Genomic DNA, 24,434 nt, shown 5'->3' with positions numbered 1-24,434 from the left:
TCTCTGGGACCCTCAGGGTGACAAATCAGAGCAAGATTACTGAATGTAAGTACATTATTTACCTTCAGGAGGTGAATATATCAAACCAGTTGCCATGATAAACATGTTGTTATTGTGCATTCTCCTCAAGCAATAGAATGGTATTTTTTCACTGTAATAGCTACTGTTAATTGAACACTGCAGTTAGATTAACAATCATTTAAGCTTAATGCCCATATAAGACATGTCCCGGAAAGTTGGCTGTTGTATACAACGTCATTCTAGTCACATTAGCACACGTTATCAACAACCGTCCCAGTTTAGGGACACCCATCCCGTAGTTAAGGAGAAGTGGATCTAAAATTCCATGTATAACACTTGTATCTTTGATCAACGTTTATTATGAGTATTTCTGGAAATTGATGTGGCTCTCTGCAAAATCACTGGATGTTTTTGGAACTACTGAACATAACGCGCCAATGTATACTGAGATTTGTTTATATAAATATGAACTTTACCGAACAAAACATACATGTATTGTGTAACATGAAGTCCTATGAGTGTCATCTGATGAAGATCATCAAAGGTTAGTGATTAATATTATCTATATTTCTGCTTTTTGTGACTCCTTTCTTTGAATGGAATAATGGCTGTGTTTTTCTGTGACTTGGCGGTGACCTAACATAATCATTTGTGGTGCTTTCGCTGTAAAGCCCTTTTGAAATCGGACACGGTGGCTGGATTAACAACAAGATTACCTTTAAAATGGTATAAGATACTTGTATGTTTGAGGAATTTTAATTATGAGATTTCTGTTGTTTGAATTTGGCGCCCTGCACTTTCACTGGCTGTTGTCATATCGATCCCGTTAGCGGGATCTCAGCCATAAGAAGTTTAACCAGTATTAATTTAATTTCAGTCAGACAGAGATAATATCATGATAGAAATGCACACATGGTGTCAGGGTGTTGTTGTGCCTAAAGTTTGTATTTGGTGGATGGGACAAGCAAAGAGGCTTCTCAGCACAGCAGTCTGGCGACATGGCTCAAGAGACCACCAGCAGGAACACGTCCCCTGACCAAACGATGTTTAGTCATTCTCAATGACCCCTCCTGGTCATGTAGATGCTTTATACTGCATGCAGAGGCCAAGTTCTCTGTCGTCCAGGATATTTCTGTGTTTTTCTGAACCTCTCCTTATTCTTTCTGTTTTTTCTTGTAGTGTTAATATTATTTTATATCTGATCCAATTCCACAGTCTGGTAGTGCACCATCATTACCATCTGAGTGGGCCAACAACAGTAGCCAGTCTCATAGCCAGCTAGTACCAAGCATGGGGGGGCTTGGGAATAGACTACCTAGTTAAAAATTAGGATGATCTTTTGCACTCAGCTCCTTCATTCCATTTCACTTTCAATGGAACCTTCTAGGAGCTTTGGGCAACACTTTCATTTGAAAGAGCTTGGTTGAAGAGTTCACTTGATGAAAATACCAAACTCTTCAGGCAAGAATACAAACCAGAGGGACAACACGTCACCCCTGTTAATATGGCATGGAAGGCAAGAAATGGCTACCTAAATCTTGTCTTTTGCAGTAAATGGTGCATTCAATGTCAAAACATTAGATCGTCGATTACCTCTTCCTTCTAAAGGGAGAAGCATAGTTTTAAATTCAGATATTAATATGGGTATTAATATGCCTGTCCTTTGTGTATGCAATTTAGTGCACTTATTTTGATGTAATTACTTAAATTAAGGCTGTATATTTGGGAAGTCTATCACACACAGGAGACCCAATTGGGGAAATAATTGATGTTATATGTCGTGCAACTTATTGACTTAAAAACAGTCCTTCATAGGATGCGATCCGCAGTCCAACACTGAACCTACTTTGGCATACCTTTGCCCACGTGGTCATGAAGGAAGATAAGAACATGTCTGTATTTTCAAATGACCTGAAGTCCAAACAAAGTCATATCTGCCTCTGTTGGATACATGTACAGGTATATGTCAGTGGCGGTCAGTGCTGTTTAAGATGAGGGTGGACAATTTTTTTTCATGAGCATGGCCTTATTTCTATTACAGATTATTGGATGTGTCTCATTCATATTCCATTCACCCAGTTCAATGTATTTTTTAAAATATATTTAACCTTTTTTTAACAAGGCAAGTCAGTTAAGAACAAATTCTTATTTACAGTGTCGGCCTTAACCGGCCAAACCCGGGCGACGCTGTGCCAATTGTGTGCCGAGCTATGTAACAGCAACAGGTTTAGGCTACTACATGATTTTTGCTATACCCGTCATGAGGTTGCTACAACCTAGCCTATGAATGAAAGTTTACAACGTAGGTGCACACAGGTCGAGTGATGACACATGGGCAGACAGTGACATTCAATACCATCTTGCACACTCTTGCCTGCATCTAGCTGATATAGTTTCTATTGGACAAATGTAGGTATGTTTATCTCCGTTTTGTTCCGTTTGCTTCAGTTAAGAAACGTTTTTAAACAGAATCGGCAAAATGAATACACCGCTGATCACGCGTAAACACTGTTCACTTTCATAGCAGCCACATTGTATTCTTTCTCGCATCTATCTACACACTCTCCTCCTCTCATCTCTTCCCTTTGCTTGTGGACTTCAATGCACAACAGATCAGATGTATGTGACCAGGCAGAAAAAAAATGTGCAAGCCAAACCGCTGCACACAGCCTACATCGTTGTCACCATAGATAAAGTAATGTTATAGTCAACATAGCTAATAGAATTAACGCGCTAGTAAACCCGCTACAATCATGCAATAATGTTAGTGTACAGTCAGCCCTGGTGGCAATAAATTAGTATTACCAAAAGCTTACCTTGACTTGGAAGAGTTCCAGTGTTTTGTTGGAACGTCATAGCCAGCTAGCTAATGTTGTTTCAGTAGGCTAAACTAGCTAACTGCATTTGCTAGCTATTTGCTCTCTATTTCTCTCTTGCTTCTCCTTCATTTTGGAAGAAAATAGTTTGTTCAAAACTGTTCAACTATTTTCTTTCTCTCTTTGAGTCAACTACTCACCACATGTTATACACTGCAGTGCTAGCTAGCTGTAATGTATGCTTTCAGTACTAGATATATTCTCTGATCCGTTGATTGGGTGGACATGTCAGTTCATGCTGCAAGAGCTCTGATAGGCTGGAGAATGTCCTCCGGAAGTTGTTATAATTACTGTGTAAGTCTATGGAAGGGGTGAGACCCATGAGCCTCCTAGGTTTTGTATTGAAGTCAATGTACCCAGAGGAGTACGGAAGCTAGCTGTCCTCAGGCTACACCATGGTACTACCCTACAGAGTACTATTGAGGGTACCGTAGACCTTCTTTGCAAATAGTGTGTTTTAATCAGTTATTTGGTGACACGTGTACACATGTATATTTAGTATAGTTTTATCTAAAAGTGATACAATTTTAAATGTCTTACAATTAAACATTTTCTGAAATTCACTGTGGAGGATGGTCCTCCCCTTCCTCCTCTGAGGAGCATCCACTGGTATATGTGTTGTATGCACTTGTTTCCTGTGTCTATGTACTCAGCTAGCAATGAGGGTGCTAAGGCACAACCTATTTTCACTTCATAGCTTTTCATGTCTGCCTCCGCTAGTTCCAAATCCCGTTTCTCTCTGTTTCCAAATGTAAATATCCCAGGCATAACAGAGTGCTCTAATACTCCCCTCTGTTTTCTCTTGTACCTAGAAGGTGTGTGCTGCCTCACTGCTCTCTCTGTATTCCCCCTGTTCTCCTAGCTACTCCCTCCTCTCCTGTTAGTACACCTCTCTGCTCCCTCTTCTTATAAACTCTAGTGTACCTTCCCCCTTTCAAGTGTACAGTCTGTGTTTATTAAACATCTGCCTTGGTAGACACTGCACACCGCACACTACACACAGCACACACAACACACAGTGACTGTAAGAGCAAACTTCTCAAAGTTGTCAGCCATGTCATGCATCAACATAAATATTATTGTGTAACTGGAGCAGTATTAACTAGGAAGTACATGATCAGCAGCACCAGAGTAAGAGAGGAAAAGCAGGATATTAGTGTGAATCCCCATGGGCCCTAAAAGTGTTTGACAAGCAGGCCTGTGGGCACAACACAAACGGCAGCATTCTCCCACAGTGACGGTGAACCCACGCCTGTACCACGATTCATTCCAGAGCTGCTGCCTCATATTAGCATACACACTGAGTAAACTAAGTAAACCCTATACTGTCTGACAAGTCCTCTAGTGTTCCTTATAATACAAGCACACCTTCCCTTACTATCTGGGGAGGGCATACTGTACACATAGGTGCCCTTTTGGATTTTGTACATTTCTCAGTTCTAAAGAGGATGATAGGGGAGTTCTGAGAAATGGCTTTGGCATATGGATAAATAAAAACAAATGGCAAGTTGGTGAGGTGAAATTGTGGTCATTTATTTCTTCCCATTCAATAGCTGAACCATCCATATGATTAAAATTAAAACGATCTTTGATACTAGTTCTCAGGGCAAGATTCAAAGCATTTATTTTAAGCAACAGATAATTACTTATGTGAATCTCCTCAGAGATTAAAAATTGTTTCCATGCTAGGGTGGTTGCAACATTCACTGTGTTTTTATTAATTGCTTGACTATCTATCTGTCTTTCTGTCTACATGTTCATACCATATGACAGTGGATCTAAATGATTGGTCTGCAATGTGGGGAATTTCATCATAGAAGAGGGGAAAGAAGGAGAATTTTCCTAATTAAAACCTGTCCTGCAGCTAAAATTAATCTAGAAATGCATTTTGTGGAGAAACAGGTTCCTGGAAGGTAGTCATTACCGTTGGATTATTACCTTGCATAACTATAATAGCAGATGCATAATGAGGGAACGATCATAATTAGATCGATAAAAAGGCATAACAGTCTGTGCTGGATTTGTTTTCGCAGTTCAAAATAAACTCCCCCACCAAACATCTCTGTAATGAGGAAATAATAAGAATACCTGCAGAACAATGAATACATATTATATTCCTACAATTGTACAGAGATTGGTAATGCATTGTAATATGATTGCAATATAATAGCTGATGAAGCAGGCATGCTAGCAGTGATTTTGTGCCACAGACCCATTAGAGGACCCACATTTAAATAAAAATGGTGTGCAGCTGTGGTTGGAAGCACAAGGGCATAATTATATGAAAACCACACCACACAAAAACAATACTTGAGTACAATTTATTTTTATTTTTATTAAAACAGATAACAAAACCTATTAATTATAAATGTATGAATTAATTGATCAGTAATCACAGAAAACAAAATATTTGTTTTGTTTAAACGTGTGTGTGCGTGTGCATGTGAGTGTGTGAGAGTTATGCTATATGGAGGAGATTACTGAGTAGTTTGGTTCATCAGGCAATGTGAAGATAAGAATTCCAGAGCATGGTACCTCTGTATCTGATAGAGAATTGACTATGTGAGGTGCGGCAGATAAGAGGGAAAAGGTTATCGCAGTGTCTTGTGTTATACATAATGTACTGGCCCAGACAATATTACAGAAAATTAGATTTGGGTCAATTATGCTATAGTATAGAGTTAGGACTCAAGCCTGATGAACCAAACCACTAATCTTTCTGATGATACCAACAGATTTCATAACTTTGCTGCAGACAAAATGAATATGATCTTTCTGGGAAAGCTTTTCATCAGTTAGAACTCTGAGGAATATAGTGGATGTGACTTGTTCCATTTCATTCCCACCAATTGAGATTCTGGCTCTTTTTATTTTTTGCAATATTTCTTATTCTTAATAGTGAATACAATAAAGTTGGATTTTTGTACATTTAAAGATAATTTGTTGATCTGGAACCATTCAGAAAATTTGGCCATGCCTGAGTTGGCTTCATTAATTAGTGAATCAAAATTATTTAGTGATAAAATCAAATTGGTATCATCAGCAAAGAAGTATGGTAAAAGACACAGCAGCAAGGTCATTGATATAGATTAGGAATACCAAAGGTCCAATTATCAAACCCTGTGACACACCACAGGATATCTTGGCCTGGTAGATGCACCCACATTTGCATAAACAAATTGTTCTCTGTCATAAACATAACTATCAAGGCAATTATATGTATAATCATGAAAACTGTAATAATGTAATTTATAAATAAAGTAATATTTCATGATTGAAGATTAAATAAAATTAAAATAAACCGTGTCAAACACTTTGGATGAATCTAAAAATATGCCAAGAGCGTATTCATTGTTGTTCAGGGCTGAAAAGATTTTATCCACAAGTTGCAAAAGAGCCTGTGGAGTAATTTTTACAAAAAACATATTGGTGCGCATACAGAATATAGTGTTGATTTAAATGTTTCAACATTCTCTTATACACCAATTTTTTCAAGGATTTTAGAAAAACATGGTAGTACAGATATTGGGCGATAATTTGTAAAAGATCTTTGATGCCGATATTTATAGAGGGGGATACTTTTGACATTTTCTAATCTTTAGGCACAATACCAGTTTCCATAGCTTTGGTGAAGATATACACTACCAGTCAAAAGTTTGGACACACGTAATAATTCCTGGGTTTTTCTTTATTTTTACTATTTTCTAATTTGCAGAATAATAGTAAAGACATCAAAACTATGAAATAACACATATGGAATCATGCAATAACCAAAAAAGTGTTATTTTATATTTGATATTCTTCAAACTAGACACCCTTTCCCTTTGACAGCTTTGCACACTCTTGGCATTCTCTCAACCAACTTCATGAGGTAGTCACCTGGAATGCATTTCAATTAACAGGTGTCTTTCCTTCTTAATGCGTTTGAGCCAATCAGTTGTGTTGTGACAAGGTAAGGGTAGTATACAGAAGATAGCCCTATTTGGTGAAAGACCAAGTCCATATTATGGCAAGAACAGATCAAATAAGCAAAGATAAACGACAGTCCATCATTACTTTAAAACATGAATGTAAGTCAATCTGGAAAATTTCAAGAACTCTGAAAGTTTCTTCAGGTGCAGTCGGAAAAACCATCAAGCACTATGATGAAACTGTCTCTTTATGAGGACCTCCACAGGAAAGGAAGAGCCAGAGTTACCTCTGCTGCAGAGGATGAGGTCATTGGAGTTAACAGCCTCAGAAATTGCAGCCCAAATAAATGCTTCTCAGAGTTCAGGTAACAGACACATCTCAACATAAACATCTCAACATAAACTGTTCAGAGGAGACTGCGTGAATCAGGCCTTCATGGTCGAATTGGTGCAAAGAAACCAGTACTAAAGGACAACTATAAGAAGAATAGACTTGCTTGGTTGAAGAAAACACGAGCAATGTACATTAGACCGGTGGAAATCTGTCCTTTGGTCTGATGAGTCCAAATTTGAGATTTTTGGTTCCAACCACTGTGTCTTTCTGAGACGCAGAGTAGGTGAACAGATGATCTCCGCATGTGTGGTTCCCACTGTGAAGCATAGAAGAGGAGGTGTGGGGGTGCTTTGCTGGTGACACTGTCTGTGATTTATTTAGAATTCCAGGCACACTTAACCAGCATGGCTACCACAGCATTCTGCAGCTATATGCTATCCCATCTGGTTTTCGCTTAGTGGGACTATCATTTGTTTTTCTGCAGCCCGTACACACCTCCATGCTGTGTAAGAGCTATTTGACCAAGAAAGAGAGTGATGGAGTGCTGCATCAGATGACCTGGCCTACACAATCACCCAACCTCAACCCAATTGAGATGGTTTGGGATGGGTTGGACCGCAGAGTGAAGGAAAAGCAGCCAACAAGTGCTCAGCATATGTGGGAACTCCTTCAAGACTGTTGGGAAAGCATTTCAGGTGAAGCTGGTTGAGAGAATACCAAGAGTGTGCAAAGCTGTCATCAAGGCAAAGGCTGGCTACTTTGAGGAATCTCAAATATATTTGTTTAACACCTTTTTGGTTACTACATGATTCCACATGTGTTATTTCATAGTTTTGATATCTTCACTATTATTCTACAATTTAGAAAATAGTTAAACTAAAGAAAAACCCTTGAATGAGTAGGTTTGTCCAAACTTTTGAATGGGACTGTACGTTAGAGGCTCAGTAATCAAGGAAGACACTGATTTCACCAAAGAGGCACCAGTCTCATCATGACCTACTGCTGATATATTTAAGTTTCCAATTACCTCTATCACCTCCATTACAGTACACCAGGGGGATCAAACTGAAGCAGAGAAGGGAGATGTCCCTTAATGTAATCCAAGGAATTTCTATCATGTTTCAGGTAAGACCCAAATGCAGACTGTGTTGAAGTAACAATGTTTATTACAGCAACAGGGGCAGGCAAACGTCAGGTTAAGGCAGGCAGGGGTCGATAATCCAGAGTAGAGGCAAAGGTACAGGATGGCAGGCAGGCTCAGGAAAAGCAAGGTACAAAATCAGGAAGGCGAGGAAAAAGCGAGACTGGGGAAAAAGCAGGAGCAGAGACAACCGCTGGTAGACTTGAACAAACAAGACGAACTGGCAACAGACAACAGAAAACATAGGTATAAGTACCCAGGGCATAATGGGGAAGATGGGCGACATCTGGCGGGGGGTGGAGACAAACACAAGGACAGGTGAAACAGATCAGGGCGTTTCCATCAGTTTGCTCAATTTTATTTGACAGAGAGGAACTTACATTCGCAAAAAAGTTGTTAAATTCACGTGAAATAACATCAGGATCACTATAGGTCTTATTTCCAACAATACATTTAGATGGAATAGCTGTAGATGCCTTTTGATTGATGTTTTTCCAAGTTTACTTTAAGGATTCTTGGAATTTGTTAGTAAAATTAAAAAAAAATGGATATCCGAAGTAGGTGAATAAATGTGTTCTTATACTTTTTGGAATTTGCAGAATTCAGGGGAGAGGAATTTTGGATAAACTTTTTATACAACTTGTTTTTATTAACTGAGGAAACCGGTTGTAAACCAAGGTTTCCAGAACCCTTCTGCTGCTCCCTTACGCCATTTAACTAAGGGAAAGCAGTGGTGAAATACAGAATTGAAAGATATGAGAAAAGTCTGGTAAGCAGACTCCACATTGGCCTGATTATAAAAATGTTCCCATTAAATATCATTAATCAACATCCTAAAGCGCTCACAATTACTTAAAAAAAAATATATATATACATTTAATGCTACTAATCATTTCCATCTGTTCATTTCCAGCTGCCAAGGAGAATAAATATCAGTATAAAGTATTCCTGTATTAGCCACATTATTCAAAGAATTTGTAAAAAAAATATTGATGATCTGGTCACTCTTGTAGGCTTATAGATAAGGGGATACAGATAGCTGTAGTATAAAGTATTCAAAAAGTCAGATGTCCGTGAGTGGTTCTCACTTTTAAGTACGTTTATGTTGTAATCACCCAATAGAAAACACATTTTTGCTAGTTTCAAACTTGGATTTGAAGCTATGTCAGTATTGGGTGGCCGATAGATGCATTCAATTACCAGTTTTTTACCACCAAAAAATTTACAGGAGGGAATTTCGATGAAAAGAGATTCAACATCAATGTTATCAGATGTAAGTGCGAGATCCTCTATTACAAAGAATTGAAAACATTTCTGACCAATAATGGACACTCCTCCTCCCACTCTGGATGTTCTACAGTGGTGAACAGTATTATAAGGAGACGTGTCATAAAGCATGGTTGTCTCTTCAGTCAACCATGTTTCTGAAAGGGCAACAATGGAAAATTGAGAGAAGACAGAAAATGAACAGGGTGGTGATGATTTTTATGAAGAATGCGAACGTTCCAATGAAAAGGTAGAAAATAAGCTTGTCTTGGAATTAGATACACTGATATACAGGTTGTTAAATTGCTTAACATTATAGTAATCACAAGTGATAGACTCATCTCTGGTAAATGTCAGGTAATTTGAATCTGGATTAAAACAATCATTATATTTATAGTTCTCTTTATTAATATCTAATGGGTTAAAGACCATGTTATCAGGGTTGATATCGTGACCAACTGAGATACAAAGTCACAATCATCCAGAGAGTGGAACAGAAAAATAGAACTGCAAGCCTCACATGTCCAAACAGCAATACATTTGGGTTAATTTGAATCTGGTTTTAAAAGTTTTATCAATAGGGGTGCACTTCTTATGGAATGCACATTGACACAGTCCACATAACACCACTGAAGACTTCAGAGGGTTATGACATTTAGAGCGATGTGTGTTTTTGGTCATGAGGTTAGGTGAAACACATGAACAAAGTAGAATAAATATGTGTGTGAATGTGTGTGTGTGTGTGTCAAATCAGTTGACTATAGCGGAGTCACCTGCAACAGTTCCTTTTTTTTGAGGCATGCCTTTTTTGGAGAAGTCTTCATTGATGAAGATTTTGGTTCCCTACAGGCGTTTGGCTCTTCTGAGAATATCCTCCTTGTCTTTGAACCAGAGCAGTTTCACCATTCTAGATCTGGTCCGTCCATCGGGGAATAAAGTGCCATTCCTATGCGCCCTCTCCATCTCGATGAGTTTAGGTGTCACGTGTGCTCCCTCTCCGGCCTCTAGGTCATCAGGCTGCTCATTATCCCACACACCTGTCACCATCGTCACACGCACCAGCGCCTCATGACTCTCACCTGGACTCCATCACCTCCTTGATTACCTTCCCTATATATGTCACTCCCTTTGGTTCCTTCCCCAGGCACTGATATTTCTGTTCCAGCTTCATGTCTGTGCGTTGTTTGTGTTTCTTGTTTTGTATTAAGTTCCGTTCCTTTATTAAATGTATTCACTCCCTGGACTTGCATCCCGACTCTCAGCGCACATCGTTACATTAGGGTCCTGTTTGAGTTGATCTTCCAGGAGTTTCTTGGCCTTGACATGCAAAGTCTGTCTTTACGTCCTCAATTCCATCGATTAAAATGTTATTGCACCTCAATTGGTTTTCGAGGTAGTCTCCTTTGGAAGAGCTTGTCAAGGGTTGTTTGGAAAATGCAAAATCCTCAGACATGGTGTTGAGTGGTGCTTCTCCACCTCCGACTGCGTAAATTCCAAACTTTGTTTAAATTCCATTACATCCTTAAACAGATCAACCATTTTTTGGGTGAAATACAGAAAGTTGCAGAAAGGACTTAAATTTATTTTCCTGCAGATCTATTAGATCTTTATAGTGGACCTCGACTGCTTTCACTTTCTATCTCTCTATCTCCCTCCCCTTGCTCCCTTCTCCAGAGGCTAGGCCACAGAAAAGTAGCAGTGAAGAGGGAGCGGGGAGAAGGGATATCTCTCTATCTCCTCCACAGAGCATATGGTTAGGGACCCTGGGACTGAGACACCAGTGAGGCAAAGACGCTCTTAAGATGGATAGAGTCTCCAGTAATGACAAGGAGAGGTGCTATAGCATTCCTCTAGATCTTGCTGAAGTAAAATTTCCCATGAGTCTACTGGCTATGTACTGTATATAGAATGAGACAGCTAGATGGATAGACAAACCTACCAGGATAATTAGTTTAGACTGGGTTTAATTAGTTGGAAAAAGTTTACAGGGTGGAACAGAGTAGGATTGGAGACGGACAACAAGAAAGTGGGATGGGAGACTGTATAGAGTGGGGCCCTGAATGGTGATTGTAGGTAGTCTATAAAACACTCCCTAATTTCCTGTCTCAAGTAAGAATATGCTGTAGATGTAAACCCACAAATGGCTTTCAATCTAATGTGGAGGGTGTAGGAAAGAATTGTGGAATCATGGATCTGTCAATATGACGATGGCTGGCCATGCAAGAAACAGACATGAACCACAATATGAGTAGGAATAAGTCTCTATTTTTCCAGAGAAGAAAAATAAATGATCCAGCCCAGTGATTACATAGGCAGAGTACCGCCAGCGCCAGCTGCTTCATCTAGGCCTATTTGTTGTCACACGCATGACCAGCAAGATTAGAACATTCACCAGGTAAACAAATAGTGATAAAAATCCAGTGGTTTAGCAATACCGCAAAATCAAAGAAAAATAAACTACTTGTACTATACAGCATGTCGGAGTACAAGAACATCCATTGCACGCCATTGACTGAGGACTGGTGCATGCCATCAACTGGAAGTGGCCCTTTGCACCTATGAGCTAGCCTGTCATCACTGCCATTGTTGTCCTTCTAATGTTCTTCGCTACTTGTTTTTTTCTTACTTTCACTTTCCCAACCTATTAGTCAGAGCTGGGGCGCAGCTTTGTTTTCTGATCCATTGTGAGGCCCTGGCAGCCATTCACTGAACCAGAGGGTATTATTCCTGCATTGATGATACAGCGGGCCGGCTTTGTATGAGTCAAGAGAGGCGAGTTCATTAGCATGCACATAGACGCTGTGGCATTTTGGCAGGACGACAAAACAATTCTCCTGAAATGTTTCTCTGGGAATTAGAAAGCCTTGGCTTGTTTGGTATCCAATGGACGTATGCTGGAGCTCGCTCACTTTCTTTCTGCTGCTGGATACCAATGCCTCAAGGCAAGGCAAGGTTTGTTGCTCTCTTTGGGGACTTGTAAGTGTATTGGGTGTGTGTAACAGTATTGCTTCCGTCAATCTCCTCACCCCAACCTGGGCTGGATCCAGGGACCCTCTGAACACATCAACAACAGTCACCCACAAAGCTTAGTTACCTATTGCTCCACAAAAGCCGAGGCTCTTGCAGAGCAAGGGAAATAACTACTTCAAGTTCTCAGAGCGAGTAACGTCACTGATGGAAACGCTACTAGCACGCACAGCTAACCATTTCACACCGGTTACATGTATCAGAGTCTAACACGCCAGATTAGGAATGATCAGTATGGAATTAGGTTACATGAGTTTGACTGATTGTATTTAGATGAAATAGCACTGGTTTCCATAACATGTGTGCTGTATGGGTGGGCTGTTTTGGAGTTTTGATCTGATCACTATTCATTTATTTGCGACAACAGTCAGTTTTTAAATGTTTCTGAAGGCCCACTTAATAGTTCTATGAGTCAGTGAAATTCCTTAAGGCTTGATACATTTGGATTTATACAGTACACAACATAAATAATGCTTACTGTGTCAGAAAGTATGAAGTTGAAGCTGCATATCAATTAAATGATGCTTTCCCAGTAAGCAAGGCATGTGTCTTTTATAATTAAACAAAAGCCTAACAGTGCTAAAGTTAAACAATAATACATGGACAGAATGTGTTCTTAATTGACCTGCCTGGCAAAATAAGGTAAAGAAATAATACTAAATTGCAACTATTCACAAAATGCATCCAGTGCTCACCATTTCATTTTGGGTATAGGTTCGCTACACAATTTACCCAGTCTCATTGGCAGCCCTATAAACTGAATGGATGGGCTTTCGTGTCTTAGATCTGCCCCTTGTGGTGCATGAAAATATGTTTTAATACCTTGCATTCCTCCTGCTGTGAAATGTTACACCTGCACAATTTTAATCTTGCATCCAAACATCCATAAAATGTCCTGAAGACATGAATAGGATTAGTGTGGTTGGTTCAGGAGAGAGCGAAAAAAATGTATCCTTGCCTTTGGCCTACTTTCAGTTGAAACAGAGAAATAAGAAAGAGGGTGATTCTAAGAATGATATGCCAGACTAGCTTGGGGAGAACCTGAATTTAGATAGAGGTTTAATGTATCTAAATGCAGATGCCCTTTGCTGGTTTTACCAATGTAGTTCTTTCTGATGCTGATTCCTGACAGGTGTTCTATACCAATACTCCAAACTACATCAGAGATGGCACACCCTTAGAAAGATAAATGTCTATTTAAGTAAAAGTCCCTAGGTACAGATTTTAAACTGTTTGGAGGGAGCCCCAAGACAGATCAGCTGTTCAGCTTTTGTTCATGTCTATTTTCCCCAGTCTATTGTTAAGAACACTATTTTGGGTGATTATTCCCTATTGGAATTTGGTCTCTAAGGTCAGAGGTTACCGTAAAGCAATTCTTAGTAATTGGTATCTGGTTCCCTTAGCCATACAATCGTCCATGGGTGTCAAATGTATAGTCTATTCAACCCCCGGGTTTCAGCCTTGATTTAATGTTTTGGAATTATGCATGGAAGGAAGAAACAACAAACATAAGGAAGAGCATTTAGGTCCTCCCTTCCCTCTGAAGGGTGGCAGTTTATTAATAACCTTGCAGAAGTCTCATTTTGGTCTCCCTGTGCACATTTTTGTTTAATAAAACTCTTAAATATAGAAGTTTCTCTTGCATCCAGCATTTCTCCACACCTTGACCAGTTTTCAATCCCTAACAATATAATAGGGGCGGCAGGAAGCCTGGCGGGTAGGGGGGTAGGAGCGTTGGGCCAGTAACCGAAAGGTTGTTGGATCCCATCCCCGAGCTGACAAGGTAAAAATCTGTTGTTCTGCCCCTGAGCAAGGCAGTTAACCCACTGTTCTCCGGGCGCCGAAGACGCGAATGTCAGTTAAGGCAGCACTCCGCACCTCTCTGATTCAGAGGGGTTGGGTTAAATGCGGAAGACACATTTCAGCTCAATGCATTCAGTTGTACAACTAACTAGGTATCCCCATTTCCCTTGAACAAACAAACAAAAAACAATTGTTCTAACATGTTTGTCCTCTGTCTTGGTTGCAGGAGGTGTGTGCATCTCTCAGTCAGTGAAGATACCACGAGAACCTAAGCTTGGAGAGTTTGACAAGGTAATCCGTAGACTGTCAGAGAACCCCAACGCCCGGGTTGTCATTCTCTTTGCCAACGAAGATGACATTAGGTAAGTTCAGTTGACTGTTACAGGAATGAAAGAAAGATGAAACTAACTAAATGATGGCAACAAAGTAACTCAATCCATCTGAGTTTCTGTTTAATGACACAACATTCATAATGTTTGCCCATTGGGTATACACTGGTGTAAATGGCTGTAAATGTGTATATTGTCCTCCTCAGATAACATCCCACAAATTCAGTTAGCTTTTTACTGTAAGCTATAACAGCTTTGTTTTCATTAGGTGTCCACATTGTAATGAATGTGTGCCAGTTTACATTAAATACATACAATCTAACTATATGTAGCATTCTGATTATAATATGTTCTTCTCATCTGTTGTATATATTTCTAGATTACAGCAATTTCCAATCTGCTGCATATTGTTTAATTCCCTCTGTTCCCCTGCAGTGTTGTAAACCTTTAGTTACCTTTAGGATGACTGAGGAGCATCTTGATCAGTTGGCATGGGGTGGCAGTTGGTGATGTGTGTGGGTGCAAGTGTTGCAGCTAACCATTATGTTTTTCAGCTTATTCCAAAATGACCTAGTACTAACAGAAGCATAGAATATACAGTACATATATAGCCTAATGTATGGGCTTGTCCTCATTTTTTTTTACATTTACATTTTAGTCATTTAGCAGACGCTCTTATCCAGAGCGACTTACAGTAGAGTGCATACATTTTATTACATTTTACATACTGAGACAAGGATATCCCTACCGGCCAAACCCTCCCTAACCCGGACGACGCTATGCCATTTGTGCGTCGCCCCACGGACCTCCCGGTTGCGGCCGGCTGCGACAGAGCCTGAACCCAGAGACTCTGGTGGCGCAGCTAGCACTGCGATGCAGTGCCCTAGACCACTGCGCCACCCGGGAGGGTCCTCCAAAATGATATGATGCAACATTTGCCATCTGTCTGTCATTTGATATACACATAGCATCATCATAATAATTACACAATACAACACTGCAGTGGCTTATGGTTTGTAAATATGAACACAGGACTTTTGTTGAGAGGTGCATAAGAAGAGAGAGCAAGAGCCAAAACCCTACACAATGTATTGCCAATTTGATTTCAATTTGACCTATCCTGTGAACTTTTTATATTCAAGAATATAGCAATGACTTTAAAATGTAATTTGTACTCACATATATAATAAATAATGTTAACTTATTCCAAGAGCTTGGTGAGTAGAATGCATATTGTATAATATCCATCTGCCCTCAGAGGCAATACACCAAATGCAGGGACTTTGAGGTTCTATGAGGTAATAGGCTTAAAAGAAAAATTGGGTTGCTGAGTCAAGTAACACATACAGTATAAACCAATGTGAGAAGTATCCAAAGGCAATATATTACAGTAACCAAAGTTACCATTAAATAACTTTGCCCTTTCTTTACCCTGTCCTATTGCTTTTGCTCAACAGTACAAATGTGTGGAAAAGAATTGTTATACATAGCATTAACCTATTACCATATAGAGGAGGAGCAGTTGACATTAGTCAGGTATATATTCTTCTTAAAGGATACAGGCAGTGATTTGAGGAAGCCGTAGATGGTGGATGACCAGGGCAGAAGTCCCAGTGCTCATTGACTTAATCCAAGCTTGATAATGGGTAATAGTGTGGATATACAGTAATTACACAAAGCCAGGGGGATTTCAGCCCAGTATGCCTGCTCTACCCTTGAAACCAGTCAATGTAAGTGTGCAGCCGCTTAATAAAATACTACAATTAAGAGTTTTCAGCACTCAGGCTATAGAAAGATGCTTGAGCAAGAGTGGCCTCATTCACAGGAGAAGGATGTTAATGCCATCATTCATTTTGTCCTAAACATAGACCTTCAGTACATGTAATTGAGTGATTTCATGATGAGAACACCTGGTGTTTATGTGATGAACTAGATTGTCCTGTAAACGACCTTAGGGGGGGGGGGGGTTGCAATTGACAGTTGACAAAACAGGCTCCCTCCCTTCTCCTTACTTCCAGGAATATGTTCTATCTTATTTTCAAGGATTGTAGAAGTTGCCATGGACCCATGCAAAGAACCATTCTCAAGTGAGGCAAAAAAGGAGCATATGACAACATTTGCATAGTATACTGTAGGTTTTGTTATGGACATTATTGTCTCCTGTAAAGCCATATGGGAATGTTGGGGCTCAGAATAAACCATGTTTATTCAGTGAGAGGTAGGATAAAGGTCATTATAATTCAAACATGCATTTTTCTCAGTCTCTTCATTCTTTGGATTGAGTGGTGAGGAATAAGGGTAGCAGAGTGACTCAGGGGAACACTATATTGTTATTGTACCTGGCTGTTGTAGCGACTGTGTTTCCAGTACTACGTCTAATATATCCTGATTGCCTAGCCACTTTTACCCCTACCTACATGTACATATTACCTCAACTACCTCGTACCCCTGCACATTGACTCTGTACTGGTACTCCTTCTATATAGTCTCATTTTTTTTTTTTTTTTGCGAATTTGTCTTATTAACTCTGCATTGTTGGGAAAGGGCTCGTAAGTAAGCATTTCACAGTAAAGTCTGCACCTGTTGTATTCTGCGCAGGTTAGAAATGCAATTTGATATGAGTACTGTGGTACTAGTGGCAGCAGAATGAATAATTAATACAGAGCCTGGTGGAACAGCAGGGAACGCCGGCTGGCTCATCATGGTTGCTTCTTAATTAGCTCTATTACCAGGGAGGGACCAACCTTGGAGTAATGTGGCAGCACCGGCAGGCTGGGATGGGTGTTCGCTAGCCTGCACCATGCACACTCCACAGGGTGGCCTCTGTCACAGGCAGGGATGGGTGTTCGCTAGCCTGCACCATGCACACTCCACAGGGTGGCCTCTGTCACAGGCAGGGATGGGTGTTCGCTAGCCTGCACCATGCACACTCCACAGGGTGGCCTCTGTCACAGGCAGGGATGGGTGTTCGCTAGCCTGCACCATGCACACTCCACAGGGTGGCCTCCGTCACAGGCAGGGAGGGTGGCAGTGTTCCAACGGTGTTCTTCTTTAGTGTGTTGTGCTGGTTCTGGGGACCCACGGGTGTGCAGTTAGGCTTTTGTTCATGTCCAGTACCAACACACTGTTTTCAACTAATCATCAAGGCGAATTATGTATATAAGTGTCAAGAATTGTATTGTATTCTCTCTTTTCCCTTCTTACAGGCAGATTCTTCAAGCAGCTAAGAAGGCTAACCAGACAGGACATTTTATATGGGTGGGGTCAGACAGCTGGGGGTCTAAGATCTCCCCCATCCTGAACCAGGAGGAGATGGCAGAAGGGGCTGTCACGATCCTACCTAAACGGCAGTCCATCCGAGGTATTGATGTTATACACACTATATAATGTCCTTTATTCCTCATTGTTCTAAATGCCACACAACGGTAGGTAGTACTGGTCAAGTGAGGATTACATTTCTATCTATTTTCTGTTGTCTATGACAATATAGTCTAATATATTGATATACATGATATTTCCATATTAAACACTGACACACTGTAAACAACAACAGGATAAGAACACCAGTGAGATGAAAGTACAATGTAGTGTTGAAAAAAGAGTTGATAAAGTCATGTCACCGTCAGAAAATCCAATGCACATCACTGCAGTATTTCAAATCCAACTGTGCCTCTCATTGATCTCTCTAGGGTTTGATCGCTACTTCATCAGCAGAACTTTGGATAACAACAGAAGGAATATTTGGTTTGCAGAGTTCTGGGAAAACAACTTCCAGTGCAAACTCAGTCGACACGCTCTGAAGAAAGGATCCGGCATCAAAAAGTGCACAAGTAAGAGTAGGGTGTCCTTGTTTACCATAGCCTACTCCTACACACATTCTGTTTATGACCTCACAGCTACAATCGCTTGTTTTAGAATTCTGAACATGTTTTGGTTGATGTGCCATTCCATCTATTTTAAATACTATGGTTATTTTGGTGAGAAACATGGAGCCCAAAATGTATGCCCAGGTTGCAGGTGTATACTGTACATACTTCCTGTGGCAAGTTCCAAACTTTGCCAGGAACTTTGATTATTCAAATATGATCAATTAAGCAGAATAGAATAATCATCACTATATTGCACTTAAGTAACTAGAGGAATGCAGAATGTGTTTTGAAAGTGCAATGTCAACAAAATAGATTGGTTTTATTACAGATCTTAACATTTGTTTGTATTTGAATGTAAACGTATAACCCTTCTCCAACAGCCTTACGCATTTGCAGAGATGTAGGTTACCGTAGTATGAGCTAGTGTACATTTTAGGTTTATGCAATGTAAATGGTAGGATCCTCTTGTTCCGTTAAACATGATTAAATGTTCCCATTACTCTACGTCGCCAAGTTCAATCTGCACTGCAGTACAATAGCAATCACCAAAACAGGGCTTATTACACAAGTTGAAAACACAATCAATAGCAAATCCAATCAGCATATTAGAGACAAGCTCACAGGTCATTAAAATCAGTAGGCACTCCAAGCCTGACTGTCTTTCATTTCCCTGTACAGACAACACAATCTGCAGGGTCCTAGTCAGTCTAGACAGTACTGATTCTGGGATTGGTTGGATTGTGAAGCTTTGATGGGTTTTTTATTTATTTTATTTCACCTTTATTTAACCAGGTAGGCTAGTTGAGAACAAGTTCTCATTTACAACTGCGACCTGGCCAAGATAAAGCATAGCAGTGTGAACAGACAACAGGAAGGAATCCTGCAATTCCACACATCCTGCCATGGAGCTGAAAGAAAATCTTGCAGTTTTATAGCCAATTTCCTGCAATTCTATACATTTTGCCATAGAGCTGAGATTTTTTTTGTTTGTTTGTTTTTAAGCAAATTTTCTACAATTCTATGCATTTTGACATGGCTAAATGCTGTGTTCTTATGCTTAAACATTATATCAAAATCAATGCGGGCCTGATTGTCTAGCTTTGGTTGTAAATTCTCAACGATTATAGGCTATTATTGAACAATATATACAGTAGGTCCACTATCTTTTCTACATACTTTCTATTTGGTTTTAGTCATTTAACTTTACACTGAAAGCGTTTTTCTATGTATTTTATTTTTTGCAATGTCATCACGCAACCCACTTGGACCCCTGCCGCGAGCCACAAGTGGGTCTCGACCCACAGTTTGGGAACCACTGGCCTAGAGGTCAAGAGTGTTGGGCCAGTAACTGAAAGGTTTCTGGTTTGAATCCTCAAAGCCGACTAGGTGTAAGGGGTGCGTAACTGGTGGCAGGGAAGTCAAACGCAGGAGAGCAGAACTTGGTGAATAGCCGGAGCACTTTAATATATAAAACTAACGGCATACAAAACAATAAACACATGGGTACAAAACCCATGTGCGCCAGTAACACATAGCGCAAGTACTTGGGGGAAACAGAGGGTAAATATACAACATGTAATTAGGGAATTGAAACCAGGTGTGTGTGAAAACAAGACAAAACAAATGGAACATGAAAAATGGATCGGCGATGGCTAGAAGGTCGGCGACGTCGACCGCTGAACACCGCCTGAACAAGGAGAGGGACCGACTTCGGCGGAAGTCGTGACACTAGGTGAAAAATCTGTCAATGTGCCCTTGAACAAGGCACTTAACCCTACTGCTCCTGTAAGTCCCTGTGGATGCATCTTGCCTATGCCACTCTGCCGCTCTGTCATTGCTCACCCATATATTTATGTATATATTCTTATTCCATTCCTTTACTTAGATGTGTGTGTATTAGGTAGTTGTTGTGGAATTGTTAGATTACATGTTAGATATTGCTGTACTGTCGAAACTAGAAGCACAAGCATTTTGCTACACTCGCAATAACATCTGATAACCATGTGTATGTGACCAATAACATTTGATTTGATTTGATAAGAGTGTCTGCTAAATGACAAAAATTTAAATGTCAACCTTAACCATGTCATTGGCTGATAATAGAGCAGCCTCAAGTGCAGTATATTAGTCATTGGTAAACTTGAGGGCCTCCAGCACAAGCCAATGTCCTCCTGTCATGATATCAGCCAAGCAAAACATAATTTTGATAACACCCTTTGGTGCCAAAGCAGTGTGTTGCCACAACGTTTCTGAAAATCCTCGGGTCCACTTATGTGAAAACTGACATTACTGTATATAGCATACTCCTAGAACCACAACATACCGCATTCAGCATTACCATGTGAGGATCTAATTTACAATTCAAATGAGTGGTGATTTGTTTTCTAAATTGTATAAAGGAATATAACAAATATAAGCTCTTTGTTTATTTTAGCTCATTCAGCAAAATGTTGAGGGGCTTGACAATGATGCAATATTTTATTATTCATAATCCAACGCAAGAATGAGATTTACAATCTTGGCTCCAAAATGTCACACGGGGCCTGAAGAAATCCAGGAGAATGCAAAAATAATGCCAGTGCATTAGTATTAGCAAAACATTAGTCAATTAAGCCAAGACTTAACTGTAAGGTCTCTGCACATACCAATGCCTTATAGATGCTCTCAAACAGACTAGCCTCCTAAGTTTCAAGAGAGAGGATAGTATTCTCTTTGTGTATACTGGTTTCTTTCATCAGTTGTCATGGTGGCGGCTCTTGAGCTAAATTGCAGCAGTTATTTTTTTCTGCAGTGAGTGTCCCCAGGAGCACTGTAATTTCGTACAGGAAAGAGTTACTGTATATCCACTCTACTCAGATCCTCCACAACCACTATCATCTATTCTCTCTCTCTTTCTCTATCTCACACTCTCATTTCCTTTTTCTATCTATTTCCCTCTCTCCATACCATTCTGTATTTTATTTCAGGGGTGGTTTTGCAGTATGATTGTGCTGGCCCTCTGTAAAATTATTGATTTTCTCTAATAGACAACATGATTTGAATTAACATCCTAAATGAGAGTTTACCAAATCTTCAAATTTGAGGGAGAGAGGAGTATTCTCCTGTGATCTGTCTCTGCTACAGAGATACACTACAGGACCCAAAGTATGTGGACACCTGCTCGAAGGACATCTCATTCCAAAATCATTGCCATTAATAAGGAGTTGGTCCCCCCATTGCTGCTATAACAGCCTCCACTCTTCTGGGAAGGCTTTGCACTAGATGTTGGAACATTGCTGCAGGAACTTGCTTATTTTCAGCCACAAGAACATTAGTGAGGTCGGGCACTGATGTTGGGCGATGAAGCCTGGCTCGCAGTCGCCTTTCCAATTCATCCTAAAGGTGTTCGATGGGGTTGAGGTTAGGGCTCTGTGCAGGCCAGTCAAGTCCTTCCACACCGATCTCGACAAACAATTTCTGCATGGGCCTCGCTTTGTGCACGTGGGCATTGTCATGCTGAAACATGAAAGGGTCTTCCCCAAACTGTTGCCACAAAGTTGGAAGCACAGAATCATATAGAATGTGATTGTATGCTGTAGCGTTAAGATCTCCCTTCACTGGAATTATGCCCAAACATTGAAAAACAGCCCCAAACCATTATTCCTCCTCCTCCAAACTTTACAGTTGGCACTATGCATTGGGGTAGTTAGGTTTCTCCTGGCATCCGCCAAACCCAGATTAGTTCGTTGGACTGCCAGATGGTGAAGCTTGATTCTGCACTCCAGAGAACGTGTTTCCACTGCTCCAGAGTCCAATGGCGGCGATCTTTACACCACTCCAGCCAATGCTTGGCATTGCGCATGGTGATCTTAGGCTTTTGTGCGACTGCTCGTCCATGGAAACCCATTTCATTAAGCTCGCGATGAACAGTTATCGTGCTGACGTTGCTTCCAGAGGCAGTTTGAAACTCCGTAGTGAGTGTTGCAACTGAGGACAGACGATTTTTACGGGCTATGGGCTTCAGCACTCGGCGGTCGCGTTCTTTGAGCTTGTGTGGCCTACCACTTCGGGGCTGAGCCGTTATTGCTCCCAAATGTTTCCACTACACAATAATAGCACTTACAGTTGACCGGGGCAGCTCTAGCAGGGAAGACATTTTACGAACTAACTTGTTGGAAGGGAGGCATCTTATGATGGTGCCACGTTGAAAGTCACTGAGCTCTTCAGTAAGGCCATTCTACTGCAAATGTTTGTATATGGAGATTGCATGGTTGTGTGCTTGATTTTATACACCTGTCAGCAATGGGTATGGCTGAAATAGCCAAATCCACTAATTTGAAGAGGTGTCCACATACTTTTGTATATATAGTGTATTTACGAATCACCCCCTGCTATGATGTTACTGTAAATATTTAACTGAGGAAGCTGGGACTGTAAAGCACTACATTTAATTTCATAAGAAACCCCAGGTGGTTATGGGGACTGATACCCAAGTGTACCCCCTCAGAAGTTTAAGGTTTTGTGTTTGTGGATTGTATGTGGAATGAACAGCAAAACAAAATAATGGTTATTTTAAGTCACATACATCAACCACTTACGTGTCAGCTGTCGGTACTTATGCTATAATGCTGGATTTTAGTACCTTTTTAGTACCTTTTCTCATCTATTAGGATGGTGGCCCCAGACTGAAAGACCTCGGCCCCAGAGTCTGGATATATAATTCAGATCCAACTACTGGTCTCAGTCCAAATCTCCTTGCTTGTACTTAACTTACATTGTAGGTGACAACCACCTTAACCTGTAGGTCCCTCTATTGCTCAATGTGTCCATGGCCAGATGGCGACGAAACCCATTCAATAGTGGATGGCAGCCAGGTCATAAGCCAAGCCACTAAGTACTTTAATTCCACACATTGATATCGGCCAGCGAGAGCTAGTGCCTCTCCATCAACCTATACTAGCTGGACTGGAGTCATTCAACTAGCTTAGAGGAAATTGCTCGTTGATGATTAAGCTGATTTGAAAAATCACAGGCAATTAATTGCCAAGACTCCTACAGTCAGAAATAAGGAGGTCCACAGCAACTTGAGAACGCTCTTAGTGCCAATTAGGGTGGAATAGTGGGAACTGGGCTACCGAGATTTACCTAGATTTACCGCCCAAACTCACTCCCTTTTCCCAGGATAAATAACTGCGAGAAACTGGTAAATTATAACAAATGATTTCTATGAACAACAGACGTGAAATGGAACTGTTAAATTATATGGGATGTCTAAAGCTGGCTACTATATGGCCTTCTCTCTGCTATCTGCATGATCAATGCTCAGGGTTGAGATATAGCGCTCAGTTCACAATACATGTCATAGTGGTAACTTTTTTTTCTTGTGACTGGTAGGGCTACATTTTCTGCAGCAGAGCCTATACTCAGGGTTGGGTAGGTTACTTTCTAAATGTAATCCGTTACAGTTACTAGTTACCTGTCCAAAATTGTAATCAGTAACGCAACTTTTGGATTACCAAAACTCAGTAACGTTATCAGATTACATTCAGTTACTTTTAGATTACTAAGAGGCATTAAAAGAAAACAAAAATGTATGTTACCAATTGAACGACATCTATTGCAGGATAAAACAATGTTAAAGTTTACATAGCTGGCCATATATGGATGTTAAACTTTACTGTAAATAAAAAAACATTTAACTAGGCAAGTCAGTTAATAATTATCCTCTTTCAGCTAGGGGGCAGAATTTTTATGTTTGGAAAAATAACGTTCCCAAGGTAAACACACTATTTCTCAGGTCCAGATGCTAGAATATGCATATAATTGACAGATTAGGATAGAAAACACTCTAAAGTTTCCAAAACTGTCAGAATATTGT

General features: G+C 40.3%; 1 protein-coding gene across 1 annotated transcript in view; it reads left to right on the top strand.

Moving 5' to 3' along the window:
- Positions 1-24,434, top strand: part of LOC120061184 (metabotropic glutamate receptor 4-like) — a 134,958-nt gene that overhangs the window by 44,113 nt on the left and 66,411 nt on the right. Inside the window, exons 3-5 of the mRNA XM_039010789.1 lie at positions 14,606-14,741; positions 17,915-18,069; positions 18,398-18,538. Coding sequence (XP_038866717.1) covers positions 14,606-14,741; positions 17,915-18,069; positions 18,398-18,538 — 432 coding nt within the window. The remainder of the gene's footprint in view (positions 1-14,605; positions 14,742-17,914; positions 18,070-18,397; positions 18,539-24,434) is intronic.

Source organism: Salvelinus namaycush, chromosome 16, assembly GCF_016432855.1.
Source record: "Salvelinus namaycush isolate Seneca chromosome 16, SaNama_1.0, whole genome shotgun sequence".
Lineage (NCBI taxonomy): Eukaryota > Metazoa > Chordata > Actinopteri > Salmoniformes > Salmonidae > Salvelinus > Salvelinus namaycush.
This window is presented reverse-complemented; position numbering and strand designations above follow the sequence as displayed.